At 49.8% G+C, this 16743-nt stretch overlaps 2 protein-coding genes across 3 annotated transcripts; one reads left to right on the plus strand and one right to left on the minus strand.

Annotated features, from left to right (window-relative positions):
- Positions 1-2604: 2604 nt before the first annotated feature.
- On the minus strand, positions 2605-4593 carry LOC124671279 (ABC transporter G family member 1-like). 2 transcript variants are annotated; one of them, XM_047207680.1, is made up of 2 exons: positions 4541-4593; positions 2605-4480 (listed from the first exon to the last, which is right to left on the minus strand). In XM_047207680.1, the coding sequence occupies exons 1-2, from the start codon at positions 4576-4578 to the stop codon at positions 2605-2607; spliced, it is 1914 nt and encodes a 637-aa protein (XP_047063636.1). In that variant the 5' UTR covers positions 4579-4593. The 2 variants fall into 2 exon arrangements, with proteins under 2 accessions (XP_047063636.1, XP_047063632.1); XM_047207676.1 differs by having other exon boundaries at positions 2605-4593.
- Positions 4594-9428: 4835 nt separating this feature from the next.
- LOC124671296 (ABC transporter G family member 5-like) lies at positions 9429-11264 on the plus strand. The gene has a single exon (XM_047207690.1). The coding sequence runs from the start codon at positions 9432-9434 to the stop codon at positions 11262-11264; it is 1833 nt and encodes a 610-aa protein (XP_047063646.1). The 5' UTR covers positions 9429-9431.
- Positions 11265-16743: the final 5479 nt, after the last annotated feature.

The following is a 16743-nucleotide window of genomic DNA, read 5'->3' on the forward strand; positions in this document are numbered from 1 at the left end:
TTCCCAGTTGCAAGTGAGGTCGCAACTGATCGTTGTTGCCCAGTTGCAAGTGTGGTCGCAGCTGACCGTTGTGGCCTAGTTGCAATTGTGGTCGCAACTGACCGCTATTGCCCAGTTGCAAGTGGGGTCACAACTAACACCTTTTGTTGCACACTTTTTTCAAGCGAGGTTGCAATTCCGTATTGGAATCCGGATTAAACCCTAGTTCATCCTTTTTTTGTCCCTGTTGCAAGTGGCGTCGCAACTGACCACTTGTTGGCTTATTGCATGTGGGGTTGCAACTTTGAAAGACATACAAGTTATAGCACACATAGTGAATACATGTTCACACATACTGCACTAGATGCCACTTGCAACAGAGACAAAAAAGGATGAACCAGGGCCGGGGCAGGGGCCGTCGTGGTGGAGCAGCTACGACCCCACGGTCACCGTCGCCTGCGTCTTCCTTGTCTTCGCAGGAGGAGCGCTGCTTCGAGTTCCTCCTCCGCATCGATGACCCACTCGGCATCAAGCGACTCCCGGACAAGTTCGCCGAGTTCGTCGATGGCGTCGAGCTGGCCTAGTTGCAGCTACGGGAGGCCTATTGCAACTTCTGCCGGTGGCCTGTCGAGGTCTTGTTCGACGGGCAGGGCAAGATGTACCTGCACACGGGGTGGGACAAGTTCGCCCGTGACCTCACGCTCGAGCCCGGCTGCCAGCTCACCCCTCTACGAGGGGGGCAGCGAGATGATCGTCAAGGTGTTCGACGACACAACTTGCCGCAGGCACTACCACACTGGCGAGTCCGGCTCGGACACCGACAATTAAAACTGTTAGAGTGTTCTTTCTTTGCAGCGAATATGGCTACGAGCCAATTGAAGCTAGTAGTGGCGGTTCTTGTATGTAACGTATGTTCTTCCTTAGTGGGAACAACAGGGTCATCATTGCCAGTTGAATTTTCCAGTTTGGGTGATTGAGTGTGTCCGAGAATGTTCTTTCTTTGCAGCGAACATACGGAACCAACACTACTGGCTTTCCTCATTTTCCAATGTTTTAATTTGTGTCAACAATGGTTCAAACTATGTATTAGTTTGTGTAAACCACGTTCCAAATTATGTATTAGTTTGTGTAAAACCATGTTCCCAATTTGTAATGTTTGGAACTATGTTTAAATGAAGTAGAGAAAAAAATCAAGTAGAAAAAAATGTGTTGCCCCGCTGGAGCACCCCAGACGCAAACGGGCACGCGCACAAAAACGATCATTTTTGTGTCCACAGGACCACGCAAACGGACGCTGGCGGATAATTTGGGCTTCTGGAATGCGTCGCCCGTTGGAGATACCCTTACGCATGTTGGAAGTGTGCTTTGTTGGCCTGTGTGTGTGGCAAAAAGTTTTTTTTTTTTTTTTGAGAAACACCACCCCACCCCACCTTTTTATTCAATAGGAAGTTGCATCATTTTTTTTTTTGCGAATGAGAAGTTGCATCATACAAACACCATCAGGTGAAGCTAAAAACCAAACATGTCGTCCTAGCGGGAGGGAAAGAGAACTCCTCGCTAGTCGATGAGCATCTACATTTGCTCTTCTACTCTCATGAACGAAATCAACCTGTTGGAAGTCATCAGCTCTGGCTTTTATTTCTTGGATAATATGACCATAGCGTCCCATGCCTCCTTCTCTCAGACATCTAACCACATTAGCACAGTCACTAGCCAGCCCGAATCTCTGCAGCAGGAGGTTTGCTTCCACAGCCATGCCCTCCCTGCATGCTAGGGCTTCTAGAGTCTCTGGTGCTGTAATTCCCACCAGGACAACGGATGAGGCTCCCAGAAAAACTCTGTCTTCTCCTCGAACTACTGCCACGATCGACCCCGTCGAAGAGTTCTTCGATAGTGCAGCATCCACGTTCACCTTCACCATTCCTTCAGGTGGCGGGATCCACTTCGGACAGTGGAGCTTTTGCTTCGTCTCTTTGGCAGGTGAAGTAACCAATCGGTTCAGATCATTCAGAAACCTCTCGACGAAAGCGTTAGTCGACAAAGGACTCTGAAACATCCCCTCATGCACTGCTTTCCGTTTTGCATGCCAAATTTCCCAAAGGGTTACCACAACTCTGGTCCTCTCCTCATGCGGTAATGCTTCAAAAACAGCCGCGAGCCAACCTCTGGCATGTGGTTCTCGGATATGCCCAATCAGGTCAGTAATATCTGGTGGAGCTAAAGCCCATACACACATTACCATATTGCAATTTACTAGAGAATGCCTCCAGGAATGTTCCTCGCCACATATCGCACATGAGCTCTGATGTGCCATGTGTCTATGATGCAACAAGAAAACAAAGTTACACCGTACGTACCATTAAAAGGCCATGAACTGGAAAGGCCCAGCAAGGAATGGAGGACTGGAGTTGAAGCGGGCCAACACATGCCTCAAATAATCGATCGGAATAATTACAATACGACTAGCGACCGATGGGATTGAAGAAATTTGCTCCACATCAGTTAATTAGGTGAGATTTAACTTAACTCCATGTTAACTGAGCTCTAGACACACCTTTTTTTAAACGATCTTTATAGTGAAGTAATAAAATTCGTGAAGTTGACCGAAATTACTTAAGTTTCCATTCACCTTCGTTTGTTGTTGCTGCCGAGCACGAGCGTAACATAGAAGAAGATCCGTAAGAGAAAACCCCACGCGACAGTAACCCACAAGCAGCCCCACTTGCCGAGTTGGTCAATGGCCTGCTTGGCCAGTATGTCCGTCCCCGTGGTGAGGCAGGTTGTGGTGTTGAAGTGGATCCCCATGGACTTGCTCATCGTGGTGAGCATGCTCACCTGGTTCTCCACCGGCAGCTTCCCCATGGGCATCCCGTCGAATATCTGCACCCCTCGCATGAAGCACTTGCCTGTGTCGGCGCCGAACTCGTTCTGCATCACTGCCTCATACGGGTACTTGAGCAGCGACATGTAGTGGAACCACATCCAGTAGTCGGGGATGCGGTGGCGGCTCATGAAGAAGCCGCTGAAGAGCAGGAAGTAGGACACCCCGGCCACCACCACGGTGTACCCAATGATGACGTGCGGCACCACGCCGGACAGGAACGTGGCGAAGCCGCTCCCCGCCCAGAAGGAGGCGAGCACAATGAGGACGAAGAAAACAAAGCCCTCGGCTCCACCGGCCAACCCTACGGCAAAGAAGGTGCTGGCTGCGAAGGCGAGGGAGAGGAAGATGAGTGGTGGGAAGGCTACGATAGCGTTAGACACGGCGTAGGAGGATCGGCGGTACGCGTTGTGCGCTGTCTCCCGGAAAAAGATGTAGCGCTCGATGAGGAACACAGGGAGCGCGTCGGCGGTGGTGTAGAACATGGTGGACATGGCGATGGCGAAGAAGCTGAATCGCTCCTTCACGCCCGTGGGTGTGCTGTCGAGCCGCCAGAAAAGGGTGGCCAGGATGAAAGCGGTTGCTACCACGGCGCCGAACCGGACCAGGAACACCTCCGGCGTGCGGCGGGTATTGGTGAACCCTCGCCGCGTCAGCACCCACACCTCGACCCACCACGGATTCGCGTAAGTGGCAACTTCGGTTCTGAGTACTGCCACCGCCGCCACCTCCGTGCCGGACACCAGCTTGCCGCGGGCAATGCTCAAGCGGATGGTCTCCTTGAGCGACAGCCAAGGCCCGTCCACGGCACGGGACGAGAGAGTCTTCTCTTGCCACAACCTGTTAAACTTGACGAGCTCCTCGGTCCCGCCCTGGGAGCCCTCCAGCTCGCGTATGTGATCGAGCGCCAACTCGGCCGGGTTCGCCCCGTCAGGGATCGGTTCGCCCATGAACACAGAGAGGAACCCACGCAGGGCGGCCGGCGGGCCGTAGTAGACCGTCCGACCGCGGGAGAGGATCATGAGGCGGTCAATGAGGGCGAGGATGCGGTAGCTTGGTTGGTGGACCGACATGACCACAACGCTGCCGCTCCGCGCGATGCGCTGTAGCACCTTCACCACCATGAAGGCGCTTGTAGAATCGAGGCCAGACGTGGGCTCGTCAAGGAATAGGACGATGGGGTCGTGGATGATGTCGATGCCGATGGATACACGCCGGCGCTCGCCACCGGACACGCCGCGGTGGCCCTCGTCGCCGATGATGGTGTTGGCGGCGGCGCGGAGGTCGAGCTGGTCGATGAGCGCCTCGACGCGGCTCCTTTTTTTGGACGCAGAGAGCGAGCGCGGGAGACGAAACTCCGCTGAGTACATGAGCGTCTCGGCGACGGTGAGCATCGGGTAGAGCAGATCGTCCTGCATCACGTACGCCGAGATGACTCTGAGCATGCGGCTGTCCAGGGCGTCTCCGTTGAGCGTGACGGCGCCGCGGAGGCTATCGCGCTGGATCCGGTCAGCGAGCGCGTCGATGAGTGTGCTCTTGCCGGCGCCGCTCGCGCCAAGCACGGCCATGATCTCCCCCTCCCGCGCTTCACCGGAGATTCCGTCGAGCAGCGCGCGTGTCCTCACGCCCTCGCCGTGACTATGTGCCGCTTCGACGTCGTGGTCGCGTCTCCGGCTGAACGACGACCTCATCGGCTGCTTGACCTTGACGCTGTACATCAGGTCGTGGAAGGCCAGCACCAAGTGGACCGCCGGGCGGCAGATGAAGTCAGCTGTGGTGGTACTGGCATCCCCGTTGTCGTCGGCCACGGCTGGTTGCCCGGAGGTATCGACTTGGGCGGTGGAGGTGGACACACGTGAACGAGAACGGGGCAAGGGAAGGTGGTGGAAAGTACTGACGACGGAGTTGTCACCAAAGTGTGGGTCGCTAGGCAGGATATCGGCACGGGGCGCGTTCCCGGCGGCACCTTCCATCGTTCGCTGAACCAATGCTCAAGCTAGCACCATGTAAGGAGCTACTACAGACAGGACTTGAGTTGCGATCTCTCGATCGTGTGTGTTTGTGTGGGGGGAGTATATGAATGAATGGACCCGGCCGGTACATATATGAATGATGGTGGCCTAAATATGTTCGACTCTTCTGTCCATCAAGTTAACGTGTATTCTCGAGGCCTAAGGATGCTAAGACATACTCCCTCCGTTCCTTGATTGATCATGCATGGACAATTGACATGATAAAATAGAGGAGTTTTTAAAGATAAGAAAACACAAGAAAATCCCCAAAAAAATATACACATAAGTTGTCCAAGGCAATATACTTTATATTTTAGAGACTTTTTTCAAAAAACTATACACCTTATATCTAGAAATGGAGGAAGTATATGTTAGGTCAATGGAGTATTTTTGGACCGAACGAGGATTTGATTTGATTCGATTCATTTTACAAGTAAACCACTTGAGTATTATCAAGTTTGCAATACAACATATATAAATCCTCTAGGATCATAAGATTCTATACAACCTCCTAAGAAATTATCCTACATACTTTTTTTGTTTATTTGAGAGTGGCTTATCACATGTACCACACGATATTATCCTACATACTCACTAAGATAATACTGCATATCAATCTCCGTATCATGAGTACGTTCAATAACTATATGTCTAAACACTGCCCACGTGAAGCAAAAACGGGGAACGCATGTGCTGATAGGTCAGGCTGGATGATCCTCTCCTTCTGTTTCGTGTGCAGCTCAATGTTTTTGTTTACAAGTTGCTCACGAACCTGCCGGTCGGTATGCAGGTCAATGCTTGTAACTATATAATACTACGAAGTACTATACACTCATCATATCAATCTGTAGGATCATAAAGATCCTACACAACCGCCAACAACTTGACACGTCTGGTCAACTATGTAACGTGGGTCCGGATCTTTTCTCTACCCGATAATAAGATTTTGTGTGTGATTGTGGGGATGATTGTTCGAAAATCCTAGACTTCTCACGCGTTATTATTGTGATCCTAAGATTCTAAACAATCCGCAACAACTTTCTGTTTTAGCGGGACACGAGTGGTCAACTATGTAACGGGTGGTTTCCGGGACACGGTGTTTCTGCACACCCTCTATCTGCGTTTGTACTGTGTTTCTCAAAAAAAAAACTATATTTTGAACATATTTAAAATTTTCAAATAAATACAAGTATAAAAAATATCTCATGTATATCTTGACATGCCGCGTAATGGGTTGATGAGGCTACCGATCAAACCATACCATCTTAGAAAAAGTGCATCTCTCGTCCCTATACTTTTATGGGTTGATAGAAATGTCGCCTCCCACTTAATTAACTAGCAAGATGGCCCTCGCAAATGCGAGGGCATCATCTTTTTGTTTTTAAGGGGTTGATGAACATGTTTTTGTTTTATGAATGTTCATATTATGCGTGATACATAATAATGTTGTTCTATGACAATCATGGATATTGCGGTAAATAAAATTTCTCGTGTGCGATTATCATTTTTTTAGTTCCATTCAAATATGTAAACATCATGTTGTCATTGCTTAGACATCATAGTTATTTGGTCAAGAAACTATAGACTTTCATAAGTGTTTCTTCCTTGTGCAACTACATGCCTAATAATGAACCACTAATCCTCCACCTCCATACACAAATCTCATTGATCAGTCTCTCCTTTTTACTTGGATAACCCTGTCATGTCATATAAACTTAGAATTTAGAAGAAATTTAGTTGATCAATTTCTTGTTCTGTAATCCTTAAGTTTCAGCATGTACAGCTCCTGGCAAGTATAGGTTGCAAGGTTGTGAGTAGACCAACCAATTAATTTTAACTTATTCTTCCTAGTTATATATTATATCATGTTGATCTGCTTTCAAAAAAATTCATGGTTAATCAGTTTTGTAGTTTTTTAAGGGGCAATCAGTTTTGGAGTTTGTTTCCTACACATATGAATTAATTCTTGAATTTTCCCATCACCGATAAGCCTTTTTTTTAAATGACCGATCAGTTTTTGTGTTTTTACTTTGAAGGGACATCAGCTTTTGAGTTAGCTTCATGTAGTTCTTACTCATCATCTCGTTGATGAAACTTTTCTTTCGACGACCAGTGAGCTTTTGAGTTCTTTATATAGAAGGATGAGCTTTTTTTTTAACACACGTATAGAATGAGCTTTTGAGTTAGCTTTTTTTTTTACTCATTCACGGCAATTGTTCATCTATTTTTTGGCGAATCAAGCAGGGAATAAATCCCGTACAGAAATAGCCCAGACCGAGTTTCCTGCCCGCATGAATAGTTAAGAAAGAAAGATACATCAGCTGTCTGATTCGGTTTGTAAAAAAAATGTAGAGACCAGCTAGCTTGCCTAAGTCTGTACGCACAAAAAGAAGTGCTCAGCTATTTGTCATATCTTACTATCTCGTAACATCATGTAAATTATATTGGACAGTTACTTACATATCTCATATCATTATCTAAATCATGTACCCACTTCCTTCCAAAAAGATGTGAAAATTTTGTTGAAACTTAGACGTAGATACTATTTTATCTATAGATACATCTGAATTTAAACAAATCTATGACATAATTTTGAGGTAGTTAATCACTAACATTTATCGGCAGGCGCGGCAAGTCCCTGGGAGGAGGAGCTGGGTGAGGGGCGTGACGGGTCGGTGACCTCGGAATCCTCGGCGGTGCGGCGGCCGCGGTGGCCGCGTGGGCGGCCGGATCTGGGAGTTCTTGTCTGCGGGCTTCGGCGTTCGTCCTCGAGCCTCGTGTTGGTGTTGGTCGGCGTCCCCTCTATGTGGTGTTCCGGCGGCGCCCACGGTGCTCTTCGGCGGTGCTCCGTTGGCTACAGGCGCGTTGCTCCGGGGGTCGCGATCCGGCGGATGCAGGTGGTAGTTTGTGCCGATCCTTGTTGGGCGGGCGCGAGTTTTTTGGACTCTTCGCTGGGCGAAAGCTTTGTCTTGGCGGCCGGCCAGGACCGACGACGGTGACGCCCGTGGGCGCCGCATCCTTCTTGAAGACGTCGTCGAAGCGGGTGTCTCTTGATCTCTGCCCGGGCTCTCCGGGGGAAACCCTAGATCCCTCGCGGGATCGGGCGTAGGTGGCGCTCTTGTGTCGCTTTGCCTCTTGGGGCCTCGCTTTGGACGTCCACTGGACAGAGGGATTTGTGGAGTGTTTTGGTGGTTCGGCGGAGGCGGGTTCGTCTTCGGCCAGGCGGGGCGCCGCCTTGGGGTTGGCGTGGTAGTTGGAGCGGTGGCTCCGGCCTTTCGCCTCCGCCTGTTGTGTTGAGGTGTGGTGTCGACCTGGTTGGCCGTCGACCCGTGTGGAGCGCAGCCTCGGGGCTGGCGTGAGGTGTCGTGTTGTAACGATTTTTCGACCAGTTTTCCTCATAAACGGGCCAAATCTTTTCTCCTATATCAATGAAAGGCGAAGCTTTTGCCTCGTTTCAAGAAAAAAAATCACTGATATTTATCTTATTTCGTTTTTTTACTACAAGTTTGTGTACGTGTATGGCCGATAGTCTGGCACATAGTGTATTGGCCGATAGTCTAGCACACACGCCATTTTTTCTTCGTGTGGTCTAGTCTATTTATCCTAGCATCCTATTTTCTTTCTTGGATTTGAACTTCTCCAATTAAACAACGTTGTTAATTGGCCCATGTCTTTTTTTTTTGACATAAGTTGGCCCATGTCTTAGGACGCTCAAAGATAAGTTAAACGAAGCTGTACCAATTAGTTATGCTGAGTTTTTCTCCTAGACGTGTTGGACAGATTTTTATTATAAAATAATAGACGTGTCAAACGTGGTCACCCAGTTACGTTAATATTAGCCTTTTATTAAATTATAGTCGTAATTTTTAGATCTAACAGCTAAAATAATTCTGATGATGTGGATTAACGTGGTGTCTCTATTTTAAACCTCCGTATTGTGCTTTTAGTATATAATAGATATTTTGCTTTTATAAGACACCAAAATGTTAAATTTGAAATTTGATCCATGTTAAGCTTGGACATTTTTCTTCGAGAATGGAGCTTGGACATCACTACCCTTCTAACATTCCCGGCCACCATATATTGGTGCTTCAGTCTCATAACTTCGTCTAGTTGTTGTAGCGTTGTCTTTACATGGTGAGGTTGAGTCTCTCCTTATATAGCTCCTCGTGACTTGCAAGCTTAAGTAGTAACTAGTAGGGAGAGAGGGAAGAGGGATCGATAGATCCATGGAGGCCGGCACTGGTGGTGCGCCGCTCGCCGATATCCTACCCGGCGACCCACGCTCCGCCACCCTCGATCAGCTGCTTTCACGCCATTCACGCGGCTCCATGTCTAGGGCCAGCGTCAATGCAGCCGACACGTCCGTCCGGCAACAAACGACCGACGACGACGGCACAGTCGACTCCATCTGCCTCCCGGCCGTCCACTGTGTACTGGCCTTCCACGACCTGACTTACAGCGTCAAGCGGTCGAGGAGGTCATTGTACCGGAACCGCGTTGTCGAGGCGAGCGACACGGGGATGGGTGTTCCTCACGGCGAGGGGGGCAGGACGAACATGCTGCTCGATGGCATCTCCGGGGAGGCGAGGGAAGGAGAGATCATGGCCATGCTCGGGGCGAGCGGTGCCGGCAAAAGCACGCTCATCGATGCGCTTGCTAACCGGATCCAGCCAGGGAGCCTCCGCGGCGCCGTCACACTCAACGGGGACGCCATCGACAGCCGCCTGCTCAGAGTCATCTCGGCGTACGTGATGCAGGACGATCTGCTCTACCCGATGCTCACCGTCGCCGAGACGCTCATGTACTCAGCGGAGTTTCGTCTACCGCGCTCGCTCACTGCGTCCAAAAAAAGGAGCCGCGTCGAGGCGCTCATTGACCAGCTGGGCCTGCGCGCCGCGGCCAACACCATCATCGGTGACGAGGGCCGCCGCGGTGTGTCCGGTGGCGAGCGCCGGCGTGTGTCCATCGGCATCGACATCATCCACGACCCCATCATCTTGTTCCTGGACGAGCCCACGTCCGGGCTCGATTCTACAAGCGCCTTCATGGTGGTGAAGGTTCTGCAGCGCATCGCGCGGAGCGGCAGCGTTGTGGTCATGTCCATCCACCAGCCGAGCTACCGCATCCTCGGCCTCCTTGACCGTCTCTTGCTCCTCTCCCGCGGTCGGACGGTGTACTACGGCCCGCCGGCCGCCCTGCCCCGGTTCCTCTCTGAGTTCATGGGCGAACCGATCCCTGAGGGGGCGAACCCGGCCGAGTTCGCGCTAGACCACATACGCGAGCTGGAAGGTTCCCAGGACGGGACCGAGGAGCTCGTCAAGTTTAACATGTTGTGGCAAGAGAAGCCGCTCGGCAGCAAGGCGTCTCTGTCGCTCAAGGAGGCCGTCGGATTGAGCATCGCCCGCGGCAAGCTGGTGTCCGGCGCGGTCGCCACCAGCGCCGCTGCTGCCACGCCAAGGGAGCGGGAGGTGGCGACATACGCGAACCCGTGGTGGGTGGAGGTGCGGGTGCTGATGCGGCGAGGATTCACCAACACTCGGCGCACGCCGGAGCTTTTCCTTTGGCGGCTGGGCGCGGTGCTAGTGACCGCCTTCATCCTGGCCACCCTTTTCTGGAGGCTAGACGAGACGCAGAAGGGCGCGGAGGAGCGGTTGAGCTTCTTCCTCATCGGCATCTCCACTATGTTCTTCACCAGCGCTGACGCGCTCCCTGTGTTCGTCAGGGACCGCGACATCTTCCTCCGGGAGACCGCCCACAACGCGTACCGCCGGTCGTCTTACACCCTGTCCAACGCCATCGTATGTTTCCCGTCGATAGTCTTGCTCTCACTGGCCTTCGCGGCCATCACCTTCTTCGCCGTGGGCTTGGCCGGTGGTGGCGAGGGCTTTGTTTTCTTCGTGCTCATCGTGTTGGCCTGCTTCTGGGCGGGTAGCGGGTTCGTGACATTCCTGTCCGGCGTGATCCCGCATGTGATCCTTGGGTACACCGTAGCGGTGGCCCTCCTGGCCAGCTTCATGCGCTTCAGCGGCTTCTACATCACGCGCGACCACATCCCAGATTACTGGATATGGTTCCACTACATTTCGCTGATCAAGTACCCGTACGAGGCGGTGATGCAGAACGAGTTTGGCGCCGACCCAGGCAAGTGCTTCGTGCGAGGGGCGCAGATGTTCGAGGGGACGCCCCTGGCCGAACTGTCGGTGGAGTACATCCGGGCCAACTTCAACACCACATCCTGCATCACCACAGGGGCGGACATACTCACCAAGCAGGCCGTGGACCAACTCGGCCAGTGGGGCTGCCTATGGGCTACTCTCGCGTGGGGGTTTCTCTTTCGGATCTTCTTCTACCTCACGCTCGTGGTCGGCAGCAACAACAAACGAAGCTAAACGGATACCCACAATAAGTAAATTCCTGTTTTCCGTCAACTTCACCGATTTTCTTTTTTACAATAACATAATTATCGAGATGTAACCATTTGTTCACGGTTGTGAGGCTCATCATTCAATAACAATTAACCGTTGTTCTCTCAGAGGTAATCATAGAGAGTGTGTGTGCATGCGATCATAGAGGTGAGTATATTTACATATTTCTGGAGACGTGTATCTGTATTTGTATTGTGTCAGAGTGATACCCCACAACACTTACCGATCGAGGCCGACTCAATGCACAATACCTAACTTTAGTCGGCATGCTTTAGAAGTGAAACCCTACTTGCTCGCACTGGATGACACATCGTCGAAGATTCATGTCCGGTGCTGGGCCCACACGTCTGTTTAAGGGCGTAGCCCGGCAACTCACGCGCGAGGACCTGGTGCAGGCTCAGGAAAGCAATCTACCCGAACACGAAGCTTAAATAAGAATGAGGTTTTTTTTTTGAACTCGGGGAGGGGTCTAGAAGACCCCAGAATAAGAATGAGGTTGACGTACCACATCTGGGGGCTACTACCGACGTAGTGGGTATGGGGTCCCCACGACATGAGATGCGGGTGTGGAGCTATTGTTCAAGACGACCTCCCACCAGAGTTAGCCATGTGTGCATCGCCCATGCATGATCCTAAGTGGGAGGCGTCGGTGATCGCATCATGCGCATTGGAGCGCCTAGCTATGTGTGTGCGCGTGCGTGTGTGCTAGCCTAGTATAAACCCATCCCCCTTGTACTGATCTGCTCATGCATGTGTTGCCAAGCAGTTTGAGCTGAAATAAAGAAATGTCGTATGCGCAGCGAGGAGTTTATCGTCGAGGCGTATGTCTCCGCAAATACTCGTGTCTCAAGTCCGTGTCTTCTTTCACCGGTTTCGTGTCACCGGAGGGCTGCTCGGTGTGTGACCCCTGAGGGCAGCCCCAACACCAGATAGTTTTTTGGGACAAGCATGATCCAAGACACCTTTGAGGGTTACGGCTAGGGATGTTTTTTTTATGCCCTGATACTTTCGATTCGAATTATGGATTGTAATATTATGATCCGGATGAGAAAAACCGCAGTGTAAGCCTTGGTGCCGTTACTCATCTTGCCTCTTGGCAAGTAAGCTTTCTACAACTTTGGAGACTCGACTTATGGTCACTCTATATATGTACATTGCCATAGGACGTTGGTGCAAGTGCAAAGCATCGAAAGTCTTTCATCTTTTTGCGGGCAGGAGAAAGTCTTTGTTTGTGCAGGTGCAGCAATTGAGTTTCTGTCATCAATCATAGTACTTGGTTGGGATCCACTCATCTTGGGATTCAGTTTCTCCTGATTTGATTCGCACGTGTTCCAAGCGGTAATGCGAACATTTTTTTGAAAGAGAGGCAAAAGATTTGCCCATTCACTAATTAAGAAGAGGGTGTCCGGTTTTTAGAAGAAAATTGGACGAAAACCTATACCAATTGGGCCAACCCACACAACCAACACACCCGGAAAAACCACAAAGCAACACTAACAAACACTCGAACATGAGACTCCAACGTCGCGCCGAGAAAGACATGCCACGCCATTGGGGGGCACCCATCAACCAATTGCAGATCTAGGGAAGACAACAACCAAGGTGGCGAGAAAATCGTAAACCTCTCTGCAGACGACAGCTTCGGGTACCAACTGCCTTCCGAACTCAGGCGAGAGAGAGACCGTATCATCAACACCACACTTCTCGAAGCCAAGCGCCTAACATGGCAGCACATGACATGGCGGAGAATACACATCCAAGGACTCGTTCGAGCCGAGCCTCACTTCCTTGACGGAAGGAGGCGTAAGCACACTACCACACAACTCCACAAGCTCAGGCATGATCTGCATGACCATCATCAGGCAGAAGCAGAGGATTGGCAGGCGTCCGGGAGAGCCTACCCAATGATACGTCTCAAATCGTATCTATAATTTTTTATGCTCCATACTTGTTTTACACAAATTTATATATGTTTTTCTCATGCTTCTTTGCACTTTTATATATTTCTCGGCACTAACCTATTAATAAGATGTCACAGTGCCAGTTCCTATTTTCTGTTGTTTTGTATTTCAGAAAAGTTGTCGAGGAAATATATTCTCGGAATTGGACGAAACAAAAGCCGAAGTCAATATTTTACCGTAACGAAGACGAAGTCCGAAGGGGAGTCGAAGAAAGGCAGCAGGGCGGCCAGACCAACCCTAGGCGCGGCCTGGCCTGGGCCCGCGCCTAGGGGTGGTGTGGGCCCCCATGGCCTCCACCGACATCGCCCTTCCGCCTATTTATTCACGATCTCGGGAACACCCTGAACACCCGAGCCTCCATCCATGAAAAGTTCCGTCGCGGCCACCATTGCAGACCCTAGCTCGGGAGGGTTCTGAAGCTCTTCCCGGCACCCTGCCGGAGGGGGAAATCATCGCCGAAGGCATCTACATCACCATGCCTGCCTCCGAAGTGATGTGTGAGTAGTTCATCCCTAGACTATGGGCCTGATACGTCTCAAATGTATCTATAATTTCTTATGTTCCATGCTAGTTTTATGACAATACTCACATGTTTTATATACACTTTATATCATTTTGATGCATTTTCTGGCACTAACCTATTAACAAGATGCCGAAGCGCCAGTTCCTGTTTTCTGCTGTTTTTTGGTTTCAGAATCCTACACAGGAAATATTCTCGGAAATATTCTCGGAATTGGACGAAGCGCCCACGGTCTTATTTTCCACGGAGCTTTCCAGAACACCGAAGGAGAGACGGAGAGGGGCCAAGGTGGCCCCACACCCTAGGGCGGCGCGGCCTGGAGGGGGGCGCGCCGGCCTGTGGGGTGGGCCCCTCGGGCGCCTCCCGACTCTGCCCCTTCGCCTATTTATTCTCTCTGTCGCGAAAACCCTAGTACCGAGAGCCACGATACGAGAAAACATATTGTGACGTCGTCGCCGCCAATCCCATCTCGGGGGATTCGGGAGATCGCCTCCGGCACCCTGCGGAGAGGGGAATCATCACCGGGAGGACTCTACATCATCATGCCCGCCTCCGGATTGATGCGTGAGTAGTTCATCCTTGGACTATGGGTCCATAGCGGTAGCTAGATGGTTGTCTTCTCCTCTTGTGCTATCATGTTTAGATCTTGTGAGCTGCCTATCATGATCAAGATCGTCTATTTGTAATGCTACATGTTGTGTTTGTTGGGATCCGATGAATATGGAATACTATGTCAAGTTGATTATTGATCTATCATATATGTGTTGTTTATGATCTTGCATGCTCTCCGTTGCTAGTAGAGGCTCTGGCCAAGTTGATACTTGTGACTCCAAGAGGGGGTATTTATGCTCGATAGTGGGTTCATGCCTCCATTGAATGCGGGACGGTGTCGGAAAGTTCTAAGGTTATGGATGTCTTGTTGCCACTAGGGATAAAACATCAATGCTTTGTCTAAGGATATTTGTGTTGATTACATTATGCACCATACTTAATGCAATTGTCTATTGTTTGCAACTTAATACTTGGAAGGGGTGCGGATGCTAACCCGAAGGTGGACTTTTTAGGCATAGATGCATGCTTGGATAGCGGTCTATGTTCTTTGTCGTAATGCCCTAAGTAAATCTCATATTAGTCATCATGATATGTATGTGCATTGTTATGCCCTCTCTATTTGTCAATTGCCCAACTGTAATTTGTTCACCCAACATGCTATTTATCTTATTGGAGAGCCACCACTAGTGAACTGTGGGCCCCGGTTCATTCTTTTACATCTGAAATACAATCTACTGCAATCTCTGTTCTCTGTTGTTCTTCGCAAACAAACATCATTCTCCACACCATACGTTTAATCCTTTGTTTACAGCAAGACGGTGAGATTGACAACCTCACTGTTAAGTTGGGGCAAAGTATTTTGATTGTGTTGTGCAGGTTCCACGTTGGCGCCGGAATCCCTGGTGTTGCGCCGCACTACACTCCTTCACCAACAACCTTCATGTGGCCTTCATCTCCTACTGGTTCGATAAACCTTGGTTTCTTACTGAGGGAAACTTGCTGTTGTACGCATCACACCTTCCTCTTGGGGTTCCCAACGGGCGTGTGCTTCACGCGTTATCAGGGCCCATAGCAGTAGCTAGATGGTTGCCTTCTCCTATTTGTGCCTCATGTTTAGATCTTGTGAGTTGCCCTACATGATCAAGATCATCCTTATGTAATGCTACATGTTGTGTTTGCTGGGATCCGATGAATATTGAATACTATGTTGAGATCGATTATATATTCTTGTCATATGTTATTTGTGATCTTGAATTCTCTCCGTTGCTAGTAGATACTTTGGCCAAGTAGATGCTTGTGACTCCAAGAGGGGGTATTTATGCTCGATAGTAGGTCCATGTCTCTAGTTTTCTGGAAGAGTGACAATAACTTCTAAGATTGTAGATGTGTTGTTGCTACTAGGGAGAAAACAACAATGTTTTATCCAATGGTAATTCTATTGTTTACTTTACACACATTGCTTAACTCGATAATCTATTGCTTGCAACTTAATACTGGAAGGGGTTCGGATGATAACCGGAAGGTGGATTATTAGTCATAGACGCAATTGGATTACGGTCTATGTATTATGTTGTAATGCCCAAATGAATCTCATAGTAATCATCTTGTCATGTATGGTCGGTATTCTGTCAATTGCCCAGCTGTAATTTGTTCACCCAGCATGTTATTTATCTTTACAGAGAGACACCTCTAGTGAACTGTGGAGCCCGGTACTTTCCTTTACACTGATAAATTCATCCACTGCAATCATGTTCTGTTTACTTTCCGCAAGCACTGTTCTCTTTAATTACTGCAAACATATTTTTCCACTCGATACGTCTAATCCTTTGTGTTTAGCAAAACCGGTGAAATTGACAACCTCAGTGTAAGTTGGGGCAAAGTATTTTGGTTGTGTTGTGTGAAGGTTCCACGTTGTTGCTGACGCCGGTAGTGCGACCTTCCAATAGTCCGCCAGCAACACCTTCAGAAGTCACGCCTTTCTCCTACTAGTCGATTAAACCTTGGTTTCTTATTGAGGGGAAAAATTGTTGATGTGCTCATCATACCTTCCTCTTGGGGTTCCCCAACAGTGTGTAATTTGCGCTCATCACTCAACGCTGCTTCCACTCACTCCAGAAAGCCCCCAATAGCTAGCATCCAACCGTGCAAGGAATCAACAGCCTCGTGAAGAGGGCGGATGGTCTCGTGAAATAACTCAACTTGCTTCTCCAAAGAGGATTGCATATCCGCCGAGGCCAAAGAGCCAACAGGAGCAGAAACCACTGATACCTAGGACCGATGACGAGGCACATCAGACGGGAACGAGACCTCAACCTGGGCCTGACAAGGAGCATTTTCCTGGCGGGGAAACGACACGACAAGGCATGCTACCCAGCTGAGAGGACGACAGGCGTTACGGCAATCACGTGCC

Source organism: Lolium rigidum, chromosome 1, assembly GCF_022539505.1.
Source record: "Lolium rigidum isolate FL_2022 chromosome 1, APGP_CSIRO_Lrig_0.1, whole genome shotgun sequence".
Classification (NCBI taxonomy): Eukaryota; Viridiplantae; Streptophyta; class Magnoliopsida; order Poales; family Poaceae; genus Lolium; species Lolium rigidum.